Source organism: Cervus canadensis, chromosome 2 (genome assembly GCF_019320065.1).
Source record: "Cervus canadensis isolate Bull #8, Minnesota chromosome 2, ASM1932006v1, whole genome shotgun sequence".
In the NCBI taxonomy this organism is placed as follows: Eukaryota; Metazoa; Chordata; class Mammalia; order Artiodactyla; family Cervidae; genus Cervus; species Cervus canadensis.
In genome coordinates, this window is record NC_057387.1 from 98,187,268 (window position 1) to 98,206,793 (window position 19,526).

Below are 19,526 nucleotides of genomic sequence, written 5' to 3' on the forward strand. Positions count from 1 at the left end.
TGTTAACTGATATAAGCCCAGCTACTTGCCTATTTTTTCCTACTTTATTCACCAGTCCCCTGAACTAAAACTACCACTGCAATGCAACTCTCAGTTCTGTGAATGCCAAGCCCATTCTGGACAGGCACACGGCACTTCATGACTCCCAGATATGCCTCTCTAGCCAACTGTGTATCCCCAAGGTCTCAAAAACTGGCCAGAATGATCCAGAATATCTCTGGATAGCAATCATTAAATTACTCCATAAAGGAAAGTAAGACACTATAAAATATACAACATGCTTAGGTTACAACGGTGCCGAAAACAAAATGAAATGTCACTGACCTCTATATTCTTTAAGCAGCCTTCCCACAAGCATTCCATCATTTGTGGTTACCATCTCTAGTACCCAAGTAAAGCAGCTGAGCTGTGTTTACTGAGTACAGCAGTCTCTGTGGCAGACATCTGCTAACTAAGGTGGGTGTCCAACCTGCAGGCTGAAATAACTCATAGTCCTGTTAGTCTCCACTAGAGCACGTCCTCCCTTTACCACTGCCTCCCAGTAAAAGGAACTCACCGAAAGGAAAAAGGCTGGATTATCAGAGCAAATCTTTTCTAATTTTCAGTACAGGTATGCTACTCAACAAACGATCACACATTTTAAGTACATTTCCTTGAATAAATACCACTGAGTATCACCTATCTGCAAAGATTTAAGCTAATACCCAGCTGAGTACTTACACACTAAAATGAAGCAAGGCAGAAATATACAACAAAGACAATTATTTAAGACCTTTATTAACAGGTGCTTGCAGTTTGTTGACTTTTTTTTTGAAAAAATCAAGCTGTAAACTTTTATTACAAATTAAAAATGAGGTTCTTAAAAATCTCAACTTGACCAGATATGAAACAATTTAAAAACCTTTAAAGGTGTATTGAGAAAAAACAGGCTTTTTTTTTTTTTAAAAAACACGTTTGTCATTACCAAAAAGAGACGTCTTTAGGTAAAAATAATAAAAACCCCATGCTGCATAGATAATGCAGATAGTTCTAGTTATCTGGTCAACAGGCAAAAAGCAAGCACTTAAGGTCTTCAGCTCCAATCTTTTGTTCATTTCTTATTGCTGGAATTTCATATTCATTTCTTCTTGTTGGATGACTAAACTGCAAGAGAAAAAAAAAGTTTTTAAATTACCTTCCACAGTTCACTGCAATCTTTTAGTATATCAAATTGCTCCAGATCAAATGAGCTAGGTAGGGAAGGTATTAACACATCTCATATTGGTTTACCTTTACACAGCAGTTCATAACAGGAGTGGGCATTGCTATATAATAAGAATGGTTACTCGTAGATTCTGAATGACCTTTTGACACTCAAAATGGGGGGGGGGGGGGGAGTCTCACTGGCTGAAAATGGTAATTCTAGACCCAAACAGAGACAAATGCATGTCTCCTAGAATCAAGTAAAAAGGGAATCCTCTTAATTTTAGAATTGATGATGTAATGCCAAAGTCACCACTTTCCTCAAACAGACCATACTGGTCACCATCACCTACGTTTTTAATCTGAGTAGCTATCCCACTGATTTTTGAAAATGAAGAATGTCACAATGTAATTACTTTGTTAGGGTAAGGTTAGCAAGACCTTCCTCAGCTCACTGGTGTTTGTGTGTGCACTCAGTCATGAGTCATGACTCTTAGTGACCCCCATGGACTACAGCCCACTAAGCTCCTCTGTCCATAGAGTTTTCCAGGCAAGAATACTGGAGTGGGTTGCCATTTCCTTCTCCAACTTACTGGTAAAATCATACAAGAAAGTTGACAAAAAGCCCTAATACACAAGATACAATGTAAAGCTAGGCCAAAGTATGGCTCTGATATATAGTCCATTAACAAAATGACATTCAAATCATCTTAAGATTAGTTTGGGTAGAAGACACCGGTAAGTTTAAGTGGCTTACTTTACCTGATGAACTGGGTTTTCCTCTCTTTCATTAACAGTTATCACTCATGACTGCCTAGAGGCCAGAAGGCCATCTTACTTACCCGGATGATGGTAGAGATGGTAAGCCGGCATTTACTCAGCCCCGCCCTGCTCAGCCTCGGGAGCGGACGAATTCTCAGCTGGTGGATCGGCTGCTTTTGTCTCTTTGCCATCTTGTGGTTTAGGGTTTTCTGGGCGTCTGCGTCGGTAATTGAAGTTGCGGCGGTACCGACGTTGAGGTGGTTGCTGACCTTGGGTCTCATCTCCTTGATTTTCCTTATCTTCTTCATTGCCGTCCTCTCTGGGCTGTCTTTGGCGAGGAGGGCCCCTGGAATGAACATTGCGGAAACTTGCAATGATAAAAGCTTCTTTCTTTAATCAAGTCACCAGGTTAACACACCTGCCCTTTCTGTGTATCAAGTGGTATGCAGGCAATTTATCAAAAGTCAAAGAGTAAACTTGGTTTTTACTTCACAAATTGAGCACGACGACTTGGTAAAAGGATATGGAAATGTAAACTAAGATGACCATTTAAAACTGATTTTAATAGTCTCATATTACCCAATACATCCATATATATACCCAATATATTCATAGATAGTGAAGTGAAGGTTGGGGACCCTGGAGTGCTGCAGTCCATGAGGGCACAAAGACTTGGACACAATTTAGTGACTGAACAATACACTCATATTACTCAAAATGCCCACAGTATAACCTATTCCAAAGTTAGCCATGAAAGGACTAAAGCTGTACAACACCATCAATACCCTGATGCCTTTTAAAAACACGAGTATTAAAGTAACCAGGTTTGGAAACAAGTGCTAACCTTTATAAATGAACATTTGTTAAAAAAAGCAGAAATCAAAACCAGAGAAAAGGTATTCTCTTCATATAAATCAAAGTACACAGCAACCATTAGTTTGGGAAAGGCAAATCAAAACTACTTCATACACACCAGGAAAGCCATAATCCCAAGGCTGAAAACAATCATATTGGGGAGGGTGTGGAGAAACCCCTCAATGCACTGCTGGCTGGTGTGAATATAAAATGGTGCAGCAGCTTTGGAAAACAGCTTGGCGACTAAATGACCTAGCAGTTCTACTTCTAGAACTGTATGCAAAACAATATCCATCATGCATTATTTTAACATTCACAACAAGATGCGAAAATGCCCATCAACCAAGTTAACTAAGAACAAAATGTGATATCCATACAATGGAACCTGGTTTGGTCATAAAAAGAAATCAAGTACTAATGAGGGGGGCGGGATTGGGATGGGGAACACATGTAAATCTATGGCTTGATTCATGTGAGTGTATGGCAAAAACCACTACAATATTGTAAAGTAATTAGCCTCCAACTAATAAAAATAAATGAAAAAATAAAAAAGAAAAGAAATCAAGTACTAATGATAAAGGCATGAATGACTAAAATACACGAGGTGAAAGCCAGACAGAAAAATGTCCAAACTAGGCAAATACAGAGATAAGGAAAGCAGATTAGTGGTAGCCAGGGGCTGGGGTAGAGGGGAATGGAGAGTGACTGTTAACGAATACAGGGCCTTTTTTTTTTCCTTTTGGAGGGGGAACATGATGAAAACGCCTGGAATTAGCCACTGGTTGGATAACTTTGTGAATACACTAAAAACCACTGAGTCACACACTTTAAACACCAAGATTATTAGCATGCCTTTTATACCTGTATAGCTCATTCCAGCTCTAACTTCCTATTTAAGATTCCATTTTTCACCTCTAACCCCTCCAATCTTCCACCTACCCCTCCTCCAGCCCCCGCCACCTCTTCTGAAATGGTTTTCCCATATTTTTGGGAACTCCTGACCAGTCCTTGGCAAAACTGCCCTGGCCCTCCCCTGTAGCCTTCCAGTGGTGGTTGTCCCACCCCTTATCACTGTGGCTTCTAAGTGAATTCTAAAACCCCACCTCTCATATCTTAATGTCATATTCCATTTTATTACCCTTTTGCTATTGTAATGATCACAACAGTTCCATATAACATGAGCTTTTAGATTCTTTACCTCCCACGCAATTCTTGTTTGCTACTTAGGTTCTCAAGTTTCAAGCAATCCACTCTCTAGTCACCCTTTACTTATTTTCCTGGTGTATTCCAGGAGTCTTGTTCTCCCACTCTCATTTCCACTAGGACCTATAATCCAACAATCCTATCACTCATTCTGTCCCTTAACTCTTCTTTAATCCTTTTCTCTCCTTTGTCTCCAAGTATAAGGTCTACTACTAAGGATTATCACCAAACCCAAACCCAGTTATCTCTGAGTAGACAAATGCTGAATGAATCCAACCCTGCTTAACCTGAAGCTGCTGCTCAAAATGGCTGGAAAAACACAAGCACGTTTGGTGGACCCACTTTAAATCTGTGATCACTGTTATTTGATTTCCCCTATTTCTCTTCTTGAGATAATTTCATATATTTGTCCCAGACCTCTCACCCCTTTCGACTTCACCAACACACTGGTGCCCATAAACTCTGGCTTTTTACATATGCAACATCCACGGTTCCCAGCGAAAGACCAACCCATTACGTGGACCAAACCCAATCCTAACTGAAGATAGCTGCAGCAGATAATTCTGACCAGTATCCTTTTTAAAAAATTGCACTTAAAAATAAATAAATAAAATTGCATTTTTCAGCCTACAAATAAGCTCTTACTTCTCAAAAAAAAAAAAAAAAAAATCCTTTCTTAATGATTCTTTTCACTTTACTGCCCACTCATCTGTCTTCCTTTCAGCAAAACTCCTGCTATACTGATCTCAGATTTCCCAAAATTTGCTCTTAGATCTGCATCAATCATTTCACCCCCTGGATTATAAGTAGCATGTGTCATTTACTACTCAAAACAAAAAATTCCTGACTAAATATAGTTTGGAGAGCCCTGCATTCATTATAATAAACATATTCAAATGAGACCATGAAGACTAACTTAAACCAAAAGGCAAAGAGTAAAACTGAAACACTGAACAAAAATTCATGTGCTGTTTTTAAACACACCAATGAAACTAGGTAGAAAATTGGAGAAGTTCTGCAACGTAACAAAAAGTAGACCAAGGATACTGCCCTTGGGCTTTAAAGGGACAGAGCATGAAAGCCCATTTTAGGTCATTTATTACTATCACAGATAAGCATTTATCACTAAGAGCTGATACTGTGAGTGTTTGCAGTATTTCAACGAGGTATCTACGTCTAGGTTTACAATAGTATGCTACCTGTTAGTTTTAGGGATCACATCTGGAGACTCAATATTCTAAGACCTTTTACTACGTATATGCATTAAACCTGTCTGGCCTGTGAAGCTCTACCCTAATTCCTCTAATAATTAAACACCTTCCATTAAAAAGGTATGCTTACCTTTACTTTTCTCCCTCCCAATGAATCAGGTCTTAAAGTTATAATACAATGCAGTTTAAACTACTATTCTCTTACCTGTTAAAGGACAGAAATGGGAAATTCCATACCCTCATTAGAGTAAAACAACAACAAAACCAACTGCAAAAAGTAGACCACATCTATAAAGCTGTTTTTAACCAGTGCCAGCAAAGATGCAAAGAACACATTCTCAAAGATAACTGACTTCACGTTCACCTCTTAGGCATCTGATGAAAGAAAATGTGAAGTGTTAACAGACAAATGACTGAAAAAGCCTGCAGAAGAAGCATGCTGCTGCTGAGTCGTAATACATGCTTGAAAAAAATTTAAATGCAAACCATACCTGCGGAATCGTGGTCTATAACCCCGATACATATTCTGTCTCACTGGTCTACCTTGTTCTCCTGCACCCTGGTTGTCAGCACCCTGAAAAGGCAATGGAAATCAAGCCAAATTTTACTCAATTTACATTAGCACCAAAACTCAACCAGACAAAAGTCTGAATACAGCAGCAGTTAAAAGTAAATAAAATCACGTTTACCTCCATCACTTCTCCCTGCACAGGAGGGTTGGAGTACTGTGGTCGACGCCCATAGGGTCTCCGCATGTAGTAAGGTGGGAACCTCCGCCTGCGGTAGGGCCGGCGCTGTTGGGCCTGGCCTTCGGGAGCGCTCTCCGATCCCTCATTCTTTTCCCCACTCTCACTATTCTGGTAATTCTGCTGGTAATTGCGTGGAGGACCCCTGCGACGTGGATAGCGCCTATAATGGTTACGGTCTGCTGCGTATTTACTGCCTTGCACTGGAACTCCACCAGGGCCTGTAACATTTGCTGCCTCCGCACCCTACAAAAGCCATCATATAGTGACAGTGACAACGGAATTAAGTACACTCAACAAAACTTACACACAAAAAACAAAAGGGTCTCTGTGGCCAGGGGTACATAGAAACGATTAACTAGTTCCTCACTGTTCTGAAGAGGTAGCCCTCTAACTGCAGCCAGCACATTAGGGTTGGTGCACCTGTGTTCAGTGGTCACCTAACCCATCCATCCACCTTAGAGCCACCATCCTAAAGGATGAGATCTCCAAAATATTTCCATACTGAAGTCAAACCTTTACACAAAAAGCATCCTCACCTTTTCTCCTTCAACAACATCAAACTCCACAGTCTCTCCATCTCCTACACTGCGAAGGTACTTCCTGGGGTTATTCTTCTTTATGGCAGTCTAGTAATATCACATTCCAAAAATAGATTAACAGGGGAGAATAATGTGCTTTTTCATTTAAAATGTACCAGAGTCAATATTATTTTAACTTGGATATACACGTAAAATTAGCTTTAAATAAGACCAAACCATCAATAAATTTAGGAAAACAAGGACCAGTGCTACCCCCAACCTCAATCAAAATACTCCAATCTTACAAGGCCCCAGCATTTTATCACTATTTTCCAAACTAAAACAAGTAATTTAACACGCAAGACAAACACAACTATAAACATATATTTTAAAATGCTTTTTGGAAAAGCATTATATGTAGCTTTGAACAAAATGAGGATATCCACCTATCCCCAAAGACTGCACTGGATAGTAGAAGCTAGCCCCACACAGGGCCAGTTTAGATGACAGGCGAGTGTAGTTTTGCATGCTTCTAAGTTGACCAAACCAACTTTGTCCCTGTGTTACCATATCAAACTGTTACAAATGTCAACCAAAATCCCTTCCAACCTCATTGTGGGAATACTTCAATGGAAATGCAATTCCCATGAATTAACTATGCCACTTTTAATATTCTGTTGGTTATTACCTCCCCAGAATACATTAAATTTCTCATTGTTACTCATTCTCCAGACTTGCATAACAAAACTAAAGGGGAAGAATAACATCTCACATTTGTAATATTTCCATAAAGTACTTTCATGCATTACCCACTCAATCGCATTATGAAGATGATGTGAGGCATCATTATTCATTCCTCTTTTAAGGTAATAAAACAGGCTTTAAAAGTCAGGTGACTTGCCCAAGGTCACACAGTAAGTGGCAGAGTATGGACTTTCTAAATCCAGGTCTCGGGACTCCAAATCCCATGTTCATTCTACTATATCACAGCAGTATCCATTACAGGATCACCCATGCATTTCCATTCCAGAGGAGGGAGGACAACCAACAAATCTGAAGCCAATTAAGCTAAAGTTGCCCAGAACTGCAGTCTCCTTGTAACACCACCAAGACCTGAGCAGCCAAAGTCCTAAGAAACAACTAAATGTTGAAACCACCTCCAAAATAAAGAGGAAAGCATATTGGTGACAACTTGTGGGTTGGTACAAGTGGGTGACATGTGTTTAGCCAAATAATTGATCTCATCTGTCATCTAAACTGTCACAAAGTTTTCATACCTTTCATGTAACTCTCATTTATCTGCAGTCATAGGGGATAGCAGAAATATGGGTTAATTAAAATCCCAAACTCTTATTTTGGTCAGTATCAATTCTCTCCTGCACATTCCCAGATACTTCACTGTTGCCCACAGGGAGCAAGACTGGCAAGCCTTGCTGTCTGTCTCTTGTACCCAAGTATGCAAATTCCTTCGAATATGCACAAGGAAGTAAGAAACAGATTAAGTACTGGTATTCAATTTTATAAAACAAACATTTGTTTTTTAATACAATATTTTGCCTGAGCAGTCCTGTATTTGTTTAGAATTTAAATGTTTCCATACTTAATATTTGACCCTGTGATTACTCAACAGGGTTTTGGATATACCTTGAAACTGATCTGGTTTCCCCCTCAATTGCCACTGAGTGGTCTACAGGTCAATGCAGAGAGCTATACAACACCAACTTAAGGCAGCCTTTCCAAGGAAGTATGCTGCCAGCCAAGCACCTGCCTGAATAACGGCACCAGTGTGGAGACTGACTTTGTCTTTTGATGTCTACATTACTGTACAGTGGTTAAAAAGTTCTTAAAGAGTGATTTTCAATACAAGTCAATAAAATTTCAATAGTCTTAGTAAAAAAAGAAAACCACCCACCGCTCCCGCAGAATTCATAGAAGTATGCATTCCTAAACATTTTTCCTACCCATTGCATTCCTTTGAAGAAAATTAAGTCCAATTAAGCCTATGATATACTTAAGGTCGAAATATTAGTGTTCATTTGGCAGAAGCTTACTTAAACAATAAACTTCTTAATGTTTAAAGTTTCCCAAAATACTTTCCTTAAATAGTACTTGTGGAGGAAAGTTTGGCATGTAGCACCTATCCTGTCAGTTTTTTCCTCTCAAACACTGAGGCTAATCTAAAAACTATTTAATAAGTAATTACCAACCTTGCCATACCACCCTTTCACTTAACCTTAAACGAGCAAGGATTTCTAAATTTCCCAAGCTGGTAAAAATTCCCCTAACATAAAAACATCTTACCTAGTCAAAGTACTTTAGAATAAACAGAAGGACCTATGCTATAATGTCCAGTTTTTCAACATTTGTCTCAAATCAACATATTCTGCAGCTCTGGCCTATTTCCCCCATCATTACTGTCATCTGTCAGAGGTAATTCTAACAGCATTTGAGAACATGTCAAACTTTGTGTTATGGACAGCAACAGTATAGTTCGAATTTAGATTAATGGAGGTTTTCAGTTTGTCTGAAATAAGGTTTGAAAATTCAGTGTAAGGAATCAAGCAGATTCAACATTTTTAAAAAGCTACAGCTAGTAACAAAACAAAATACCAACACGAAAGGCCTATTTTAGTTAAGTGAACTGCCAACACAATGTTTTAATGTACACATTTAAGCTGTACTACTCCTCTTCCTGTGGGAACTAAATTGTTTGGTAAGTGGACTTAATAAACCTTTTTTACAAGGAACAATAGTTCAGAAGACATACACCCTTTTCTTCTCACAAGCGTTAAGCCAGAAGTGTAAACAGCCACAGGAGCACTCACCTGGTGTACAAATACATCTTCCTTGGTGTCATTCCTACAAGACAGAACCAAGTAGAACAAGTTAGAAAACTGAACACTACATTTCATGTTGTCAAAGATTAAGAATACACTTGATCCTCTGGGCCTTCCCCTCCCCTTTTTAGAGACTTTCCTGGCTGCCAACCAGCCATTAGGAAGTAAATTAAGAATAGAAACAAAAACACAACCAGTACCAGTAAGTCACAATGGTTTTTACTAACAATTGTCTCACCACCTACCTTAGAAGGATTAAAAAAGGAAAAAGACAAATAAAAAGTGTGACCTACAAAGCCATTAAGAGGACAAGAGTGACTAGCAACATATATTGTCACTTCTCATTCTACTAAACACAAAGTATTCCAGCACAAGCCATTCATACCTCTAACAGCATGGTTACTACCTTAAGGAGAAGAGATCATGAACATACTCTCATCAATTGCTAGCTTCCCTCCTACTTCATCTTCACCATTCCCAATTCTCAACTTTCACTGAGGGTCATAAGGATGACCTCAGAATATACAATACCAGGAGTGAGTCCTAAATATAAACTATGGACTTTGAGCAATAATGGTGTCAAATGTAGATTTATCAATTTTAACAAATGTATCACTTGGTACAGTATAGCAGAGGTGGTCATGGATACAATCTGTAGGCCTGGGGTACATGGGAACTATGTGTTTCCTGTTCGACTTTGCCATGAACAGAAAGTGCTCTTAAAAATAAAGTACTGATTAAAATAAAGCGACAGATCATAGTGGAAGTACAAATACGAACACTACCAATACCAACGTCATTCACATGGCAAGCATTGTTTGTGCCAGAAAACCAAGGGAAGTGAAGATGAACGCAACTTTTCACTAGCACACAACCCTCTTTTACTTCATTTCAAGACATCATTTTTACACCAATCTTTGTTGTTGTTTAGTTGTCTCTTTTGTGACCCCCACGGACTGTAGCCCACCAGTCCATGGGATTTCCCAGGCAAGAATACTGGAGTGGGTTGTCATGTCCTTCTCCAGGGGATCTTCCCAATCAATCCAGAGATTGAACCTAGGTCTCCTGCACTGCAGGCAGATTGTTTACCACCCAACTACCAGGGAAACCCACACCAATCTTTAGTCCGTTGTTAAGCAAATATGGTTGAAATACTGCTTCAGGGCTTCACAAGTAAGTGTTAAAGGAAGCAACATTTGCCCTGAGTCTTGAATGAATTCACTAAAAAATGAGAATGATGTTCCCAGTGGAGAGGTCATGGACATGAGTAAAACCAACAACTAGCAAATTCAAGTTGAGTTCAAAGTGGCTGGAGAATATGACCCAGCTTTTGTGGCTGTGTGGGTGAGGGAGTAGATTTGAGATACTGTTGTTCTTAACTCAATAGGGGAAAAACTGTGAATGAGTGGATGTTAGAAGTGAGGGGGCAGTGGTGAATGATTTGACTTTCTAGAGATTAGGAGCAACATTTCTAGACCTTTACCTACTCACCCCACCCTGTTTTCAGGAGGTCAGAGTTGAGAAAGGACTCAATATTCTAGTGTTTATGCACCAAAGACTCCATATAGCATGGGATTATCATAACACGAGGACATTTATGGAAACAGGATTAATTTAAGATCTTCAAACACACCCCCATCCCCCCACCCAAGGCAGGGTGAGTGAAAACTGACCTTATAAACTAGTTGAGTATTGCTGTTTAGTCACTAAGTCGTGTCTGACTCTGCAACCCCATGGACTGTAGCCTGCCAGGCTCTTGTGTCCATGCGATTTCTCAAGCAAGAGAACTGGAGTGGGCTCTCATTTCCTTCTCCAGGGGATCTTCCCAACCCAGGGATCAAACCAGAGTCTCCTACAATGGCAGGTAGATTCTTTACCACTGAGTCATCAGGGAAGCCCCATTGAGTATTAGAACACTCAGGAATTAACAGCCAGTTGGAGTATCCATCTGTCAAATAGGTCCACATACATCACACAATTCCATAGCTACCACTAGTTTTCAAATGCATCACGACTGAATTTCAAGCTCTAAGGTTGTTCCAAAGAGAGGGGGATAGTACTTTCACTAATGGAAGTAAAGGATATAAGACTTGCTAGATGACTAAGGTAAAGGATATTTAGTACTGGACGTTCATGTAAATAAATTTATTACTTGAGTTTTGGGGGGAAAAAGTACTTTATGGTTTTAATATGCGTTACAATTTCCTTAAAAAAAGAAAAAAAAGAAGGCAACTTTTAAGAGAGGGATTTTTCATTACTAACAATGCTGCTGCCCATGCACCTGGGTAGCCAATATATCATTTTTTCTAATGTAGCTGCAAAGAGGCATTTACAGACTGAAAATACACACAATAAAAAGAAAAGCAGTTGTCTATGAATTTTACTTTGGGTTGTAAAAACAATTTTAAAAAATTCACCAAAAACTTCTCTAGTCAGTTGATCTAGTTGCAACTTGTTATACAGGGGGAAAGCTTAGATACATTAATAGTTTATACTGTGAGGGTTTAAGTTCCAGATACTTTGGCAAGCATTTTACCATACCAATCCTCACAATGCCAAGGTGGGTGCTTTTATTTATATTACCACCCATTCTACAAATTAGGAAAATGAAGTTTGTGGTCATCTGCTTACAGTGGTAGAATCTGATTCTACAGGCCCTGGTCCTTATCATGTTGAGAACTCAAAAAGGACCTGTTTGGAAATCTTTACATATTTCTGCTTTACAGGTAGATTATAGCATATGGTTTCTCTAATTTTGGGAGAGGATAGTAATAAATAACAAGCACCCCATACACACCCTCACCTGCAGTACAGTTATATTCTGTGTAACTGGACCAGGAATCTGCTACATACTGCCCCCTCACCACCGTCAACACATGGAAAATGCAAACCCCATTCTTTGCTCACAAGCCACATAAAACCAGTTCTGTTCTGTGTGGGTTTGTTGATTCCCAATTACTGCCACTTTTAGCTTTTTTCCAAAGTTTATTCTTTCATATTATTAGTCCGCCTTATTAGTTCCTCCTCTGATCTACCACAAGCCACAGGACTGACAGTGAAGAACAGCAAACCCAAAGGGCCTCATCCAATTCTTTAATAACGCTGGGTATTTACCTGTGCTAGCTAACTGGGCATTGTGCTAAGCACCAGAAATAAAAATAAGACATGGTCTACCCTCAAGAATTTCCATCTAGAAGGCTGCCACCATTCAGTCTAATACAGCAGCTGAATTACCAAACACAGCTGCATATTAGAGTATGTTAAGGCATATCAATCAAAGGAGGAGGAGAGAGTGGCAAGATGGGATATAGAACACAACGGTTATGAGCGCCTTACCAAAATCAGTGGAGCCAAGGTTGGAATCCTGGCTACTCCCATTATTAACTACATAATCTTGGGTAAGCTGCGTTATTTGTGAAGTCAAATATCTAAGTTTGTTTCCTAGTGGCCTTTAAAAAAAGGAAAATAAAATGAATTCGATCATTTCAATATCATGGTCAACACTCACTACTGAAGTATTTTACATTCAGTTTCTCAAACGCTCAACAGCCGCATGTGTCTACTACTGTATCGGACAGCACAGATTTACAATATTCCAACAGCGTCATTCCATGCACCAGACACCAGTCCTTCCATTCCCCAGCAGTCAAGGGAGTGTGTACTGTGTTCTTCCACTCTATTTCTTGGTGTTCACAGAACAGTCACTACTGAAAAAAATTTCTAAATGAAAACACAGCCTTTTCACCTATCTAAAAGTACTGATATAATTTTGTTCTCATTCAGCATATAACACAGTAGTGACATCAAGGAAAAAGAAATCACACAGACAGCACGAGACTGAAGAAAAGGGGATGCCATTTTAAGTTAAGAGAATGCCAAAGAAAAAGGAAGTCCTGCAGGGATCTAAAGAAAATGAAAGGCTCTTCAAAGTCCCTAATGTAGCACAATGAAGGTAAAAAAGCATGGAGCCAACTTTTCAAATTTTAAGAAACATTCTTTTTACTAGGTGCCAATCCACAGTATTGCCTGAAAGGAGACATACCATACGTAAGCCTATCTAGCCACAATTGTCAACAAATGCTCTTATGCCATTATCTGAATGGCCACCACACCAAGCCATTAATAATTTAACATGCCCAAGAGCATAAATTAATTTATAATCCTATAGCTATAAAAACAAAAGTTTCAACTTAACAACTTGGTGAAATGACTTCTGGCCAACTCACGATCAGTGCCTAACAATCAGCACAGGAATCAATCCTAAAGCGCTCTGCATACAAGCGACTGCCTTAAGAACCACAGTCTGTGTTTGAAAAGACTGCCAATGACACATCAGACTTTGGGGACCACTCAAGTGTCTTTTAATGCCTCCAGCCTCCTTAGCACACCATCAAATCTTCAAGTTTTCTCCGGTGCCACAGCATTTACTCATTTATGTTACAGACTACCTATGATTTCTTGGCTCTTCCCATGTGACCAAGCTATAATCAGTTTGACTTTAATAGCCTAAGAGGCTTGGCAATCATCTTTCTACAGGTCTACAAACTTTTAAAATTAACAGGCTTTGTGGGACTTCCCTGGTGGTCCAGTGGCCATGACACCACACTCCCAATGCAAAGGGGTCTGGGTTCGATTCCTGGTCAAGGAACTAGATTTCCACATGAAAACTAAGACCCAGTGCAGCCAAGTAAATATTTAAAACAAAACAGGCTTTGTAGGGTCACAGACTGCTGTATATTTTCCTCTTTCTTAAACAACATTTAAAAGGCAAAACTGGTTCCTGATTCACAGATCACATAAAAACAGAAGTGAGTTTAAAGATAAAGCTTAGTACTTTCTCCTTTAATTCCTTAATTGCCTCCCAATATAAGGTAAACAATCTGCACACTAAACTAGAACTATCCTATGGCAATCCCTAACTACATGAAACAGGCAGTGAGAAGTAGAAAGCTTTTCAAATCTGGGGAACTAGCAGCATACAGGAGCCCTAGTGACAGGATAGATGTCATTTAAGAACCTTTCAAATGGCCAAGAATACCACCCCCACCCCCAATCTGTAACCATATGGAAACAAACAAATTGAAGACTAGGCAGACAGCATAATAGCAATTAAGGCACATAAACTCCAATGTGAGAAAATAAGTTCAAATCCGACCTCTGCTACTTACTAACCACACTTCTTGGAGCAAGTTTACTCTCTGGGCCATTGAATAGTACCTATACCTGAAATGTCGAGGATTAAATCCTATTAGTTGACTTTAAGCATTTACTATAGTTCCTGGCATAAATATCTGATAAACACTAGCTACTCTTACCACCACTATAATGAAGAATCAGTTATATACACATGAAATCCCCAATAGGGAGGCGCCCTGAAGGGAGACCAAACCTGAGAGCCATGATACAGTATTTTTCTGGGGGGGGGGGGGCGGGGGGACAGCTGAGCCTTTCCTAGGCCCTGGGTAATAAGTAATAAACACAAATGCAGATTAACAGAGGCCAGGCAGGAAAGGAAGTCAACAACAGGAGAAAACTAAGCCTGAAAAATGTGGTAAAAGAGAAGGCACACCCCAATCACAGGTGGTAACTCTCATGGCAAGCTGATTTTCATTTATATGGAACTAAAGGCCCCCAAACTAAAATAATAGCTCTTAAAATTAAAACTCACAGATTAAGCACATTACCAGTTTGTGATCTCTTCTGTATTTTATTTTCTTCACTCCAAATTTCTTGGCCACCCCTTACAATTAATTTAGCATTTTAACTACTCTGGATAACAGGAACATATTTCTATTCTGGTCACTAAAAGATGCATGTCCAACTGGAAAATAAATTGTTACTGATCCATGTCAATCTTTCTTAAATTTGGTGAGCACGGATTAATCCTCAACACCTGGAAGCAAAAGAGGAAACAGTTTCTAGATTCAAAATCAGAGAATCAAACCCTGAAACCACTGACCCCATGCCATCCTTCTAATGCTATGTCCAATAGTTTTGAGTCAAGTTTTTCATTATAAAATGAAAAATAATTCTGGGGGTTAATAAACCCCTTTAGCCACATAATCCAATTATCTTCCGCAGTCACAGAACACAAAGGAATAACAATGAATTCCTAGACTATATAGCCTAAGAAAACAAACCCAAAAAATTTGCTGTGTTAAAATCAACATAGTCTTCTTTGTTTGGCACCTTTCATACAATCCTTAAAAAAATAATTCTAACAAGGCTTTAACAATTACACAAGCAATAACAGACTGAAAAAAGTTTATAATGAAAATACATTCCTTTAAAGGGGACTTTTACATTAAAAATGTATTTTTAACAAACTGTAAAAACTTAAGAACCTACAATACGTAATTCATAGAATTCCAAGGTTAAAATTAGAGCTATACCAATCATCCCATACATGGCATCCCCAAAAACAGCACACGTCACACACACTCTCTCTCTCAGGAAAGCCAGGTGCCTACAGCCCTGAACCACTTGCTATACATTTTCCCTTAAGCAAGGTAAACCTCTCCTGAACTTAATTTGTTAGGTTTTACAGTGTCTTGTTCAAGTCTCTGAATCATTGAGACGATCAGTTTAGAAATGTGAAGCACATTTATTTGAACCAGTTAGTTTGACAAAACACTGTGGTTAAGACGATCCAAACAAAGGATCATTAAAAGCCAACTTACATTTAACTTGCCCTATCTGATGATCAAAAACGATTGATGACAAGTTAGATGGATAAAGGAATGGTATCTCACAGAATAAACTTAGAACAGGAAGAACTGCTTTTATCTTGGATTATCAATTGTTCACTTACAAATATAATCTAGATCCATTTAACAAATGCAGCAAAACAGAAGGCACATACATGCTACAATCTTTAAAACACACACACAAATTACTTAAAAGGCTGCAAATTATAGATCACTCCTAATAGGCACACCTGTGATAGACAGCTTATCACCACACTGGGTCAAAGGTCAAAAGCAGTGTTTCTCAAGCTAAGGCTCACAGGCTATAATCACCTGAAATTCCCCTTAAAAAATGTACCCCAGACCTAATGAATCTAAGCTGAAAAGAACGAACTCAGGAATGAGCACTTTTACCCTTTCAAAGCAAGCACACAAATTTGAAAACTACTGGTTTAAGGGTGAGGCCAGTAAGGAGAATCAGAGTAAGACTCAAATACTAACAAATTTAGAGATCACCTAAAAAGTGGTCAATCAAACACCGGCATCAAAGCAGTCCCTTCCTTCCTCACTAGTAACCCATTATCAAAAAACTGATGAGAAACTGTGGCCTTGGCCTGTCCCAAGGCAGTGTAAGAACAGATGGAAAATTCCTGAAGATTTTGGAAAAAACAAAATGTTTCCCCTCAACTGCAAACGTGGAAAACAGACCATCAAATGCTTACAATCTCTTTTGCTCTCTGAGCGTTTGAGTAACTAATGGGTTCTCGCCAGCCAATTGTGTGCCTAGGCTTGATCTTGCCCACTTGGTTTCCCCTCAGTAGTGTCCATTTCAGAAATATTTGGTATTACTTCCTACTCTTGAAGTTCTTTCAAACATCCAGTGTAACAGGGGTGTAAGAAAGAAAATGCTAAGATGACCGCATCATACCTGAAAGGCCAACACTGCTGTTAGCATGCACAGCGCTCTACACCCTCTAACTGCACTACCAGCCTGGGCAGCCATCTTGGAAAAGATGCCCGGCTGACAGGGACCACGAAGAACACTGCGAGTGAACTGCCGTCACCATCACTACTGCTACAAACTCAAAGGATTACTCCTAAAGATGCAGTTTGCAGCTCTGCCTTCAAATACAAAGAAATAATGTTATCGTGGACTAACGTCACTGTAAGCTACAACCAAAGCTTTAACAGGTACGATTTGGGGGGACAAGGAAGTAGGAGGAATAAGGCAATAAGACCTTAGTCCAAATAACATACTTGCATTGTCAAATCACGTTACCTCCAAAGGTTAACAAGTTGTAAATAACCTACACAATAATCAACGGCTCACATTTTCAAATTCCATTTTCAGTAACATAGAAAATGACGGATAAAAATGCGAGGGGTCTAAGCCTAACAGAATCACACCAGATCTTAGCTTTCCCAGTTCCCCCTTACTGGTAAGAGATGGCTCACTCACTCCGCTTGCCTTTTAAATCGCTTTGCACCTTTCAAGTTAGCTAGAGATCAACATTTAGCTACAAAACAAAGACAATCTCTAGGTCTCCTAATCCTTTCGGTCACCAAGGAAAACAAAACCCCACTAGCACTACACCAGGGCTGGCAACCTGCACAAGCGCCAACAACCCCAAGTTCGTAAAGCCTACAGATGGAGGAGAGCAATGCAAGAGGCAGGACAGGGCTTCAGCGGCGGTCACCTCACCTGTTGATGAAACCATATCCGTTCCTTACATTGAACCATTTTACTGTTCCCAAAACCTTCGTTGCTGAAGGAGAGAGAAAAAAAAAACCCACAATTACTAGACGTCCTTTATTAAAACCGCCACGCTTCAGCATCCGGTGGCTCACGCATTCCCTGGCAGCGGCCCGCGGCCACCTGACAGCCTTTTTCCCCAGCGCCCGCCGGCCATCCGCGCGGTCCACGTGGGTGAACCCACCGCAGCAGAGGCTCCGGGGCAGGCCCGGGGCGCGGGCCCGAGCTGGGTGTGCGCGGGGACCGCGGGCGGCGGCGAGCACGTGAGTAGGGGGAAGCCGCCCAGCCCACTCCGGCCTGCGTAGGCGGCGCGCCGCGCCCTCAGGGTACACGCGGAAGGGAGCGGGTGGGGGACGGAACAACGGCGTGCGGGCCCGGGCGCACGCGGCCGGCGGGCACGGAGGGGAGGGACCCCGCCGCACACGCGGCCGGCGGCGCGCGGCCGCACAGGGGGAGGGGCGCGCGGCCGCGCGGGGTCCGCAGGGGGCGCGGGAGGCGGCGCGCGCGCGCGCGCGCTCTGGGCACGCGGACCGGGCGGGCCAGCGTCCGCGAGGGCGCGAGTGGGGGGGCCTGGGGGAGGGGCGGCCGCGCGCGGCCGAGTCGGTCCCCGCCGGCCGCGCGCCCGCCGGCTCGCCCCGCTTCGGGTAACGGTTCCGCCGCCAGACTTCCCTCCTTGCCCCACCCCCGTCCACGTCCGGTCCTCACCGATGACCTTCTTGTCCCCGCCGGCAGGCGCCGCCGATGTGAGGCCGCCCGGGCCGCCGCTCCCTGCGCCGCTGCCCGTCGTGCCGGGCTTGGTGTCGGCAGCGCTGAGGGCGGGGGCGGCGGGGGGGGCGGCGGGCGGCTGCTGGGTCTCGGCCTCGCTGCTCATGGTTGCGGTGATGGTGACTGGGGCCGGCTGCGGCAGCTGCGGCTCCTCCCGGGGTGTGATGGTAACTAGGCCGGCGGCGGCGGTGGGGCTGCTCAGGGCTCTCTGGGGTCCGCTCTCCGCTCCCGCTACCGATCGAACTAGCGAGAATGGCGGGACGGGCGGGATAAGCCCTGAGATCGACCCGCCCTAAGCATCATTCACTGGTCAGTAGTGTTGTCAATCTCACCACCTGACCACAACTCCTAGTTTCTATTGGCTAATACTCTTTCACTCCTCCACTCTCATTGGCCTTTAGGCGGCTAATTCGGCCGACCTACAACCGTTCCTGCCTCTGCTGCCGCCATAGAGACCGGAACTAGAATTAGAGTAGAGTCACCACGAGAACCATAGAGAACCCGAGAGGACGGGCAAGAGGGGACGTGACTTTCACGAGGCTGCAGCCGGGGTGGGCCGGCTCCAAGTCCAGGGTTGTGTCCTGGCTGAAGGAAAGGTACGGCCAGATGCCCACCCCGGGATTACCCGGCCTGACCTGGGGGCTTGGAACGGGGCCCGACGACACCGTAGCTGCATGTGGAGAAGGCCTCCCTCCCGTCCTGCTCCAAATATGGTCCCTGTGACCTCAGACCATTACTGCAGATAGAGCCGTCTTTTCTACAATGGCCGTGTACTCGCGGCATAGCCGAGAGTTTCTGGAACAGACTTAAACGTCTGCATTCAAAAAGCGTCGGTTTACGGCGAACCGGTCACTCTGCGGGGGGGAGGGGGGATCACGCTAGCTATTAGGAAGCCCCTGTTAAAAATATTGAGGGCGGAGGGCGGGGGTGTACTCCACGGGGACCTGCCTTCCAAGCACAGGAGGACTGTCTTGTCAAGTATTCACGTCTTTTTGTATTGGCCAC

At 42.0% G+C, this 19,526-nt stretch overlaps 1 protein-coding gene across 1 annotated transcript; it reads right to left on the reverse strand.

The window, feature by feature from the left end:
* Nucleotides 1–760: 760 nt before the first annotated feature.
* YBX1 (Y-box binding protein 1) lies at nucleotides 761–18,837 on the reverse strand. The gene is made up of 8 exons (XM_043461670.1): nucleotides 18,462–18,837; nucleotides 17,706–17,769; nucleotides 9,306–9,339; nucleotides 6,499–6,588; nucleotides 5,903–6,205; nucleotides 5,705–5,787; nucleotides 2,025–2,290; nucleotides 761–1,143 (listed from the first exon to the last, which is right to left on the reverse strand). The coding sequence occupies exons 1-7, from the start codon at nucleotides 18,625–18,627 to the stop codon at nucleotides 2,056–2,058; spliced, it is 975 nt and encodes a 324-aa protein (XP_043317605.1). The 5' UTR covers nucleotides 18,628–18,837; the 3' UTR covers nucleotides 761–1,143; nucleotides 2,025–2,055.
* Between the last annotated feature and the right edge of the window lie 689 nt (nucleotides 18,838–19,526).